The sequence below is a fragment of the Nelumbo nucifera genome, chromosome 1 (genome assembly GCF_055504915.1).
Source record: "Nelumbo nucifera cultivar China Antique chromosome 1, China Antique-T2T, whole genome shotgun sequence".
Classification (NCBI taxonomy): domain Eukaryota; kingdom Viridiplantae; phylum Streptophyta; class Magnoliopsida; order Proteales; family Nelumbonaceae; genus Nelumbo; species Nelumbo nucifera.
Window position 1 is genome coordinate 148,823,414 of NC_142649.1, and position 11,282 is coordinate 148,834,695.

The 11,282-nt window shown below is 37.4% G+C and overlaps 1 protein-coding gene across 2 annotated transcripts; it reads left to right on the plus strand.

Annotated features, from left to right (window-relative positions):
- The first annotated feature begins 607 nt into the window (after positions 1 to 607).
- LOC104606523 (grpE protein homolog 2, mitochondrial-like) lies at positions 608 to 10,879 on the plus strand. 2 transcript variants are annotated; one of them, XM_010271774.3, is made up of 6 exons: positions 609 to 970; positions 4,270 to 4,477; positions 4,565 to 4,752; positions 4,890 to 5,057; positions 10,112 to 10,240; positions 10,496 to 10,879. In XM_010271774.3, exons 1-6 carry the CDS (start codon positions 833 to 835, stop codon positions 10,589 to 10,591), a joined length of 927 nt encoding a protein of 308 aa, XP_010270076.1. In that variant the 5' UTR covers positions 609 to 832; the 3' UTR covers positions 10,592 to 10,879. The 2 variants fall into 2 exon arrangements, with proteins under 2 accessions (XP_010270075.1, XP_010270076.1); XM_010271773.3 differs by having other exon boundaries at positions 608 to 970; positions 4,270 to 4,752.
- Positions 10,880 to 11,282: the final 403 nt, after the last annotated feature.

Below are 11,282 nucleotides of genomic sequence, written 5' to 3' on the forward strand. Positions count from 1 at the left end.
ATCAGGATACTCTCCAAACATAGCCTCCTCGGATATGTCTGCACTCTGCACTTTGTTTGTATTGGAACTGAGAACTGACCTATTCATGAGCAAGGCTCAGCCTTAACTTTTGCCAAATATTGAATGAGCCCAGCCCAAAACCTAAGATCTAAGTAGAGTAAAATGTTCATGGGCCGAGTCCCAAAACTCGGCTTATGAACAAATCTACTTGGAAATTGGGAACAAGAATAAAGGCGAGTAGAAGGGACAAAACAATCAAGCCTCCATTGTGATTATTATGAGAGTCCAGATCTCCTGCTCACAAGAATTCTGCCCACGTCTACCCACATAATATCGTAGTTACACATGAAGAACATTTCATCTTCTTATATAATATTATGTATAGGGAGATGTTCCGAATGTACGGAATAATGTGTTGTGGGGACCAAATCCAATGTTCAATCCCGTCCCAACAAGGTCCAGAGTCTAGGTTCGGGCCGTTCTTCAAAGGTCGGGTCACCCGTTTATTAATCTGGTCCAATATGCAGCCTCCGAGTCCGGGCCGGCTATATAATAGAAGATGGAATGAAGAAAAGAAAAAGTTCTGGAGGCTTCTTCCGCGCGCGTAACGAAGACCTAAAAGGAACTGACGGACAAATACAATCGAATGGATTAAAAGACCTCGTAACCTTTACAAAAATACTCTAAAACTAATTCCATATCCAGGGGTAGTTTCGCCAACTAAAATGGAAAAATATCCCAAAAAGAGCACAAACTTCCCTCCTCCGCCTCCCTCCGGTCGCCATTAGACGATTCTTTCAGAAGATAGCTTGCTATTCTGAATTAACCAGGAATGTTCGTTTCAAGGATTTTTTCTCGGATTTCGAGAAACGTTTCGATTCACGCCCGAGGCGTCCTCGTCTCTTCTCGCCACGACCAGTTACCGGTTTTGCCCAATAGTTTTCATTCTCTCCGTGAATCAATTGACAAGGTAAAGTTCAAAAAAAGTTTTTTTTTCCTTTTTTATTTCATTTCTTTAGGTTTTATGAACTTTTGCGTTTAATCTGGCTCTAGGGCTTTCGGAGCTCTCTCTAGACTAGTTGCCTCAAATTCATTGCTTTTCTTGTTAATTAATCAATTTGTTTTTTTTTTCTTTTTAATTCGGGAATCAGGGAATGATATCTGATTGGAAAGTGGAATCCATTGTTTATTTCTGTTTGTGTTTAGGACGGTGGGGTGTAGTAGGGCTTGAGGTCTGCGGGCGATTGGGTTCTGACTGCAAGTGTCATTGCTCTGAACTGGTGTATTTATGGAGTGCATATTTATTCAAGTTTCATTGTTTAACAGAAAATTTTGTTCCTTGTTCAAGAAAAAATAAAAGCATTTTTGCGATTGGATTTTGCTGGAAGTTAGAGAATCTGGGTGGTTTAGGGATAAAGGTTAATGGGTTGGAGTCTTCATACGGCAAGGTTTTTTCAATCTATTATTGTAGTTACATATAAATATTTATGTCAAGTCATCCAAATAATACCTCACCAGCACTTTATTGAATCTCCATAAGTAGCCAACTTGATGTTTTCCTTAGTGTTTGACATTAATGAGATTTTCTATATGTAGTCGGGATCCTTGGTCCAATCAAGAAATGGTCTAGCACCTAGGTTATCTAGATGAATAAGAAAATTGGAAGTGTTTCACATATTGAGCATGCATTATAGAGTGTTGTGACACGTTATATTTGAAAGTACAATGCTAATGTTGTAGGCCTTGTCTGTCACAGAGCGAATAGAGGACGTTATTGGGCGTTAGGTTGTGATGTTCTGTCCTTTTTCTTTTTCTTTTTCTTTTTCTTTTTCTTTTTTTTTTTAAATTTTGTGGCGTTAGGTTGTGATGTTCTGTCCTTGTTTGTCACTGGTACTTCCTTGACCCTAGAATTTAGCCCTTTGGTTATATGTTGTACTCTTATTAATCAATATTGTAAATGTCATATATAATCCATCATCGTAATATACATGCCTTATTTGTATCAGCTGGGGCTCATTAGATTTTTGTTGGGTGCATTAGTTTTTTTTTTTTTTTTTCGTTTTGATTTTGCTGGTTATGGATTGTTGCTTATGGGGCTTTGACTCAGCTGGGGTTCATTTTCTGTTGGGCCTTTTCTCCATTTGGCAAGCATGCTTGTATTTTCTTTCTTTAATGCTAATATAATCTTATACTTTTACCTTTTTCAAAAACAAAATCATAATTGTATCATAAATCATAGAGAAAGTTTAATTGTATTGAATTGAACCAAATCGTGAATTGAATTGTAAATCATCAGTTTATTTCCGTTTTTTTTTGAAATTTATCAATGAAAAGTTATGCTAACAACTAAAAGGATAGATTGAATTTATATTCTTAATCAATATCTATTATATATAAGGCATGTAAATACTTGCATTAGCTTCAGGTCCAGACAACCATGAGAGATATTTAGTCCATTTCTCTCTCTCTCTCTCTCTCTCTCCCCATCCCCCTACTATACTCATCTTTCCTTGCATGTGCAAGTGCACTGCCACTAAACTAGTATACTTAATACCATGGAGCTTACTAGTTGTATGCTAGAAGCATAAGATGATATAATCAAACTTGACTTGAAAATCGATTAATCTACATATAATGACTCTTTAACATACATATGATGGAAAATAATTTTTGTGAATTTTCTAAATATGCTTTAAATGGACCAAATAAATCCTATTCTAATAACGTTGAAACAAGAACTCCTTAAAATATTAAAAAGAAACAAAGTGATGACATGGAGAATAGGGTCCTATTATGAATTGATTCAAATTGCATGAATCATATAAATCATAAAATTCATTATTACAATGCAAAATTCAAATAATAATCATAAACCTTTTTCTGTAAGGGATTCAATTGTAAAATTGAAATCATAGCCCGTGAGACTCATGATTCAATTGTAAGATTCAAATCAACAGCACACTTCCTATTTTCAGCTTAAGGTTGTAAATGAGGTGACAAATGTAAGTGCCAATGTCTAGAGGTGCCACTGTCTAAACGTCTGACTTGGCAAGATAAGAAAAAACATTTACCCAAGGTAATTTTTGAAATTGGAATTTTACTTGAAAATATTTCTACATATGCTGAATTCTGTAATCATATGACCATAGATTATTGCGTATCTAAATCTAAAAGATTATTTTTGTTACCTATTGAAATTCTATAAGAAAAGATGGATTTCCATCATGCATATTAGATATTCATTTATGTCAAATAAGCAATGAAAAGTAAGACAACCATATGTAGAAGTGTCCCCCCAAGAGCCTGTGGAGTATTGGATTCTGATGTGTGGCTGACCTGACACTTCATCCATTTAGGAGAACCCCTATATATCATAACACTGAAGGTTTTCAGAAATTCCTCTAAAAGAGTGAGGGGAAGAGGAATAGGTGGTAAGGGTAAGAGCTGAGCAGTCTAGATATGGGTTAGTGATGCTTGGAAGCTGGGAGTTTGTGCAGTGTTGATGTTTCTGATTTGGGATTTTGGTTGTTGCCCAAGAGGTGGGGGCTTAGAGGATGTGGTATTGGGTTTTGATTCCTATGGGGTCCTTTGTTTGGATAGCGTTTCCTTTCTTTCTATTATCATCTGTGTTTCTTCTTAATAAAGTTAGTGGAAAGGCATGTGCCATGAACGTTGCCAGTAATGATAAAAAGGTAAAAAGATGGAAAGACGTTTAAATTTTGAAATGTTTTTTTATCATACTTCTTAAGTACCTTAACTGATTAACTCATAGATTAGATTTAAAGATTGAAATATTTGGACAACCATTGTTTGCAATCGTTGGCATTATATGATGCCATTAATATATTCTGATTTAACTTTTATGGCCTGGACGTGAAGCCAAGTGAAGTATCAGCACTATATATAAAGATTTCATCTTTATGATAAAAAATCCCTATAATTGGTAAAACTACTAACAAATCTTTTCTCACTAACTGAACCCAGATTCTCTTTAGTCTTCCAAGTAGTTATTTTAGACTCTTTTAATTTGGATGGGTGACTTCATATTATAAGGTGCACATGTTGCATCCTTAAAATTTCGACATAAAAGACTATTCAGTTTATGGAGTATACTGCTACAAGTATCCAATATGCGCTAAATTACTGACTCCAATTGTTCGTTCAAGATGGGATGCCTTCATGCTGCCAACTTGTTGTGATTCCTGCTATAGATTTTTGAATAAAGAATATTTCTTGTAATGACTAAAGAAGGTATTTGTTCTATGGCAGTGTTTCCCAAGTCAGGCTACTTGGCTTCCTTCAGCCCTTAATACGTTACTGACTCAGCAATTTGGTATCTCTTCCTCTGCTTCTCCTCAACCAAATGAAAATGAGACTAACCAGTCTGGAGATGAACATGCACATGACACCCCTGTAAATGCTGAGGCCACAAAGACAAGTGAAGATACTAAAGCACCAGAGAAAATGGAAGGAACAGGTTCTAGTTCAGAACATAAATCTCCTGCCTCTGAATCTGTCAAGAGGAGGAGGAGAGTAACTAAACGTACTGCATTTTCTGATTCAGATGATGAAAAGGAACCCTCTTTTGATGATTTGGTAAAACTTGTTGCCGAGAAGGAAGAACAGTTGAAGGCGAAGCACAAGGAGATTGAAAAAATGCAAGATAAAGTTCTCCGTACTTATGCAGAAATGGAAAATGTAATGGATAGAACAAAACGTGAAGCAGAGAACTCTAAAAAATTTTCTATACAGGTTGGTGGCTTCTTTTCACCTCTACATGGCTAATGATCTTTCAAATGGCACTATGGATTTCTCTATCAGAATATTTGGCTATGTCTACGTGGTATATTTAAGCTCTGATGGTGGTCTTTATATGAAATGTACTGCAGAGCTTTGCAAAGAGCCTTTTAGATGTTGCAGACAACCTTGGAAGGGCTTCCTCAGTTGTCAAAGATAGCTTCTCAAAGATTGATGCATCCAAAGACACCGTTGGAGCTGTACCACTTCTGAAAACACTTCTGGAAGGTGTTGAGATGACTGATAAGCAGCTTGTAGAGGTAAGATATTTACTCTGTCAAAATCCATTTTTGCATTTCTTTCCCCCTTTCTCTTTTGAGCCCTTTATGCCCTTATCACCTCAAGTAAACGTGATCCAATTTTGAGTTTGCAAGCTTTGTATGGTGTACTACTAGTTCGGTGGAATCTTACCTAGAAAACCTAGGAGTAGGAAGGTTGTCTGGAAGAGGCTTCCCCGATGTTAGAGGAGAGGATAGAGAGAATTAGAATAAGTATGAAGTGAAAGTAGGGAACAAGTTGGGGATGTCAGATCACTTCAGATGGGAGGGAGAGGAGCTGAAGTAACAGGGCTAGAGGAAGATGGTGTGACTGTTGGAATTGGGATAAAAAAGAAAGATTAGGGAGAGGGTAAAAGAGGATTGAAGGGGGGGGGGGGCAGAGAGGTAAAAAGTGAGAAATTGGGGAAGAAAGTAGGGAGTTGAAGAACTTTTCAACAAAAAAAAGGTAGGGAGTTGAAGAGATAGAGGGTGATATAACATTGATCCTTTCAAGATCAGAATATCGTCATCACTCATGACATTTGTAGAACACAATTCAAAAATTTGGTGAGGAGAAATAAAATTGAGTTGGGGAACTAAGGTCTCAATTGCCTTGAGAATATACGATGGATTTTGATGATGCTGAATGAGGCTTTTAGTCTACCTTGGCAAAACAAGGGGTGAATAGGGATCAATTGCAATGGGGTGTTGAAAGTTAGTAAGGAATGTAATATTTTTCATTGTTACCCACCCAAAAAGCAATGTAAGTGTCATACACAACTTGCATAGTTTTCAAGGCGCCAAGGCAAGGCTAGGCAACAGGGGTCACCTTGTCGCCTAGGCGATGGATTTTTTTAAGTGAAAAATACATATCCTAGGTAGTTCCCTAGGTTCCATAACCATCTTTCCTTAATAACTATCCATAATGAAAATTATAAACTTCTTGTTTATGTCTAGAAAATCAACATATTTGTGAGAAGAAAAAGAAGAAAGAAAAGAAAATTCAAAAAATATGGGGATTGAACCCCTATTTTTGTTATAGGAAAAGAAGAAAAGAAAAGGTGGAAGAGGAGGAGGAGGAGGAGGAGGAGGAGGAGGAGGAGGAGGGGGGGGGGAGAAGAAGAAGAAGAAGATGTGGAGGAAGAAATGTGTTGATTAGACAAAACATTAAGTTTTTCCCTTACTTAGTGGTTCAAATTCTGAAGTCTTTGAGGGTTCAATACAGCAGTTAGCAATGTTTGTGTTGCTTAAACTCTAACAAATAAGAAAATAATAAAAAGAAATTAGTTTATAAACACAAAAATGAATATTTTTGTTTAATAATGTCTATTTTATAATTATAATCTCAAAAAAGTAACAATATAAAAGTATTTTATAAGACAATATACAAAACTGCTAGGCGATTGGGTGAGGTGAGCCTCCAAGGGCGCCTTGTCGCCTAGGCATTGCCTTGACAACTATGACAACACGAGTCAATCACATTAAGGCATCACAACATTTTTTTTATGGTTTAATGGTAATGGTTCACTGGAGAACTAGACCTTATATCACCAAATGGACAACATAAATAATTTTGCAGCATTTGAACTATTGCTTTCTCCTTGGTCAATTGTGCTTATGATAACTTGACTCCTCTGAAGGGATGAGAGATCCATCATATGGATGGCCGAACCCTGCAGGTAGGTTGGGCGAAATTTCAAAAAGTTTCTCTCTCCCATGTGGGAATCACATTCCTTGTTTTAGAAAATCTGCATTTTTAAGGATCAATCTTGAACCTAAACTGAACCAGATCTGAAACCAAAAGGTAGGAGAGGGATATACTTGATACGGAGTAGCAGTAACTCTCAACGAAGGTGTTCACACCCAAGGAAAGCTCCAAGGAAAGCTCCCACTGAAGATGACACAGCGTAGAGTAGAGCAGAATCAACAGGTGGTTCTTCACAAGAACCGAATCCTTCAACAAGAATTTGATGGAGGGTATGTGACCACGACTTCATATCAGTTTTTCGTTCTTGATCGCTCCTACAGTGGAGAACGAATTGGCAATGGCAGCAGTAGGAGGAGGGCGCAAGAGCAGAAGATGGCGCAGTCTTACTGTTGTCTTTTCTCTTTCTGTGATCTGAGATCTGATTGAGTTGTTGTGTTTGGAGGTTCGCCCTCCTCCTCCTTTAATAGCCTTAAAGAGATTAGCTCCTAATCCCATTAAGAGTTTCCTAATTCAAATCCTTATTTGAATCTGGACTCTCTTTAAGAGATAAGGATAAGCCCTTATTTTATCTACAGATTAGATCAACCCTCCTAATCTTATTAGGAGTTTCCAAATCCCAATCTGTATTTGGATCTGGACTCTTTGAGTGGATAAGGATAATCCTTTATGCTATCTACTGATCCAAATCCTAGCTCTGCCCCTCTTTAATTAATCTAATTAAACCAGTTCGAATTGGGCTTTAGGCCCATTAAGTCCATGTGCTCACTAACCTTCCAAACTGTTGCCCAGTTGGGTTTCCTTGTATGGTATGGGACCCAAACATTGATCTACACATCAGCCACATGGGTTCAGTTTAGCCTCTGTTACAAGGCCTGGCCGAATTCACTGTAATGGACAGTGAACCCCTGCTCTTAATGAGCCCAACACTTACACTAAGTGGTCCCTGGACCAAGCTACCTTATAAAAACCCAGGGACTGTGGGCAGATGCAAGATTAGCCCATCAGGTATTACCCTCAATGGTCTTACACTTAACCTCTCAGCCCATAATGATCAAACACTGCCCGACAAGAGATGACCTCTCCCTCGGCTGCAAGGAACAGTGCTACACTCTCTACTCACATGGATATCGGGAATTAAAACCTTTTGCAAACATTTTGAAACCATAATATATATATGTATATCTCTATATAAATATATTTTGCAAAACAAATTTCAACAATTGAAATCAACTGCCGGCAGTTTAGGTTTCTATCAGAGAGAGTGCATCCCCGATCATTACCTTTGTCCGACAAAGGGGCTGATCCTGTCACTATGATCACCCACTCAGATGAATTCTCGGACTATCCCAACATACCCAGGTTTTAACCCCCTCTAAGGATCTCACTGATTGGCATATCAAAGACACCTCAATCCGACACATAGTGCAGTATCATAATCGAGTCTAGGGGTCAGGTGTAACATTCCAGTTTTGCCCATCAATCTCCAAGGTCCAAGGCAATACTGGAATTCTGGTCCGGTTTAGGGTTTCAAGAAAGCCCACACTGCATGTACCTCAGGTCTCATCCTGACAGATGAGACAAGCCACCCCAACCAACTTGGCGGCACATCAGTGTCAGCCTTGGCAGGATAAATCTCCCTAGATCTATCCAACGGCTGTGAAGATTCTAAATTTACACGAGTCTCATATGTGTCCAGTTTAAGGGTATTACACAGAAAAACACTACAATAACATGAATCAAATATGTACTTTATTCATTTACATTAAATGTCATAAGGTACATCATTTTGATTGGAGCTAAGGGCATACACTGTCTAACATCCTCACTTGTCCATAAATCATTTTGCAGCATTTGAACTATTGCTTTCTCCTTGGTCAGTTGTGCTTGTGCCTTTTTTTGGTTTTTGTTTTCATTGCTAGAGTTAGATGGATCTGGATTTTGTTCTACTTAATAGGACACAAATTAAACATAAATTATTAACTGATGCATTACACTTTTATAATGCTCAAGCAAGAATGCCTCTTAGACCTTATAAAACGTAGATTTCCTATACATGATTATGCTTTTGCATTTAGTTATTATGTTGCAAGCTGATTTATTTGCTTTGTTTAATCCTTAATATTTCCCTTTTGGATCTGCATTTATTTGCATTTGGCTAAGTCCTTGTATTCCAAGATTTTGGGGTCAGATGGATGATGGATCTGACTCCTGGGCATATACCTGCACTAGAATCCATGCAACATCTTGGACTATGAATTTATGTTATCTATCATGATAGAACTCAACCATGAGTGGACAGGATGGGGTGATTTCTCAAGGATGCTTTTCTAGAGCCGTGTTTATTTTCTTAAATCTTTTTTTTTTTTTAATTATTAGCACAACCAAAGAGGATTATGCATAATGAATGAGAGGAAAAGATAAGAGTACTACCTGACATCTAGAAGATTCCAGATGAGAGAACCACATTGATTGCCACTGAAAAATAAAAAATCACCGAAGTAGATAGAAGATCATAGTCAACAAGTATGGGTTGCCTGTTTACCAAAAAAAAAAGTATGGGTTGCCTGACTCTCTGTACAGCTGTTGTCTTCTTACCCTCTTGCTGAACCATCAGCCCGTGATTGCTGATCTAGACATCTGTTTCAATGAGCTGCTTAACCTAGATGCAAAAGAATTGGCTTGTCTCTATTCTATTAGCCTTAGTGCCTAAGGGCCATCTGAATATGATAACATTCAGCCTACTACCACATCTGATCATCATGCACCAATAATAGTGAACCTATGCCTAAGGAAAAACCAAGTGTTAAACCTTGTTGCTGAGAGAGTATCTCAGCTTTTAATGAGCCCCCCTCGTAAATCTGACATGACGGACATTACCACATTTGCTTAACTAAACACCCTATCTGCTCTTTGATGGTTTCTCATTGCCAGTTCTCCAGTCAGCAACCAAGTTTAATGTAACTCCCTCTTGATACGAGTTTCTTGGATGCAATTTCTTAAAATTTCAGTGCTCTGTGGCCACTGGATTTTTTTTTTTTTTAATTTATTATCTCTGTTTGCTAATATTACATTGCTTTTCAAGTGTTACATGCTCCCAGAAAGTTTGTTTTTCCTATTCTAAAACTAAATTTACTCTAAACTCAGTAAGCCTTATCCTCTTTGTTAACTATTGATAATATATCTGTTCCAAAACTGGTTATAAATTGTTCTAATCTTCATCTTTGCTAATTGTATCTGTATACAAACAATGTCCTCTCTACTTGTGTCTGGAGTTTGAACGATTTTCGTAGGGTCACATGAAAACTTGTAACGAGTTTATAAGTTTTTGATAAATATTTCTTTCTTTCAGGTGTTTAGAAAGTTTGGAGTGGAGAAGTTTGATTCAATGAATGAGCAGTTGGATCCACATAGGCATAATGCAGTCTTCCAAATACCTGATAGTTCTAAGCCTCCTGGCACTGTGGCTGCAGTTCTGAAGGTACTTAGATGTTATTACGAGTATTCATTCAAAACGTAATATGGAGCTTCCTTTTTAGTTTATATATGTAGCAAAGGAGTGGGGGTTAACTGTGCTGATAGACATTATGACATAAGCATGACTAAATGACTTGGTTGCATTATGCAGAAATAAGACTTACATTTGAAATTACATTCACATTTGCCTTGGAAAAATGACGAGTAAAATGTAGTGGCAAATTTATAACGAAATTGTGCCTTTGTGTTTATCTTGCAGCCTGGATACATGCTCTATGATCGGGTAATTCGGCCAGCTGAGGTTGGTGTTACTCGGTCTTTGGACAGTGGAGCTGGTGAAAATGCTGAAGCCTGAAAGTTGAAACGTGGTCAATTTACTCCCCCCCAGTCATCCAGTTCTCATTGCCATATACATGTTTGGTCGAGAGCCCTGTGTAATTCCATGAGTAAGAGAAGGAATTATAGTGATCTGAACTAGATTGGTTGTAGGGACTGTTTCCAGTGCATGTCTGAGACAAATTTTCCCTACACCATTTGTTTATTCACATATTATTGTGCGAGAGAGGGTCCGAAGAAGGTTTTGAATCTTGAAATCAATTTTAAGCCAAATTTAATTTGCCATGATGGCATCAAGTTGAATATCTATTGCATTGTATCGTGTCTCAAACCTGAAACCTTGACACAGTAATAACCAGGAGTCCATACTCAATAGAAAAAAGTAAGGGTAAATTACATTGACCCGCTCCTGGACTTTTATGTTGTGACAAATACCCCTTCGGTCGTGAAGTCAGATAATGAAAATCATTAAATTATCAAAATACCCTACTAAAAATATCATTAAATTACATTTTCTTGCCATTCTCTTTTAAAATCCAACTGACCTAAAAATATCTTTAATCATTATCGAATTATCGCCGAAAAGCTTTGCCTGTGAAATTCATGAACTATTGAATCTTTGATCCTAGACATTGATTATCATGAGAATTTTTTAACCTTGGGTTTCCTCAAAGTTTCAGGTTTTCTGGGTTGACTTTGCAAAACCAAAG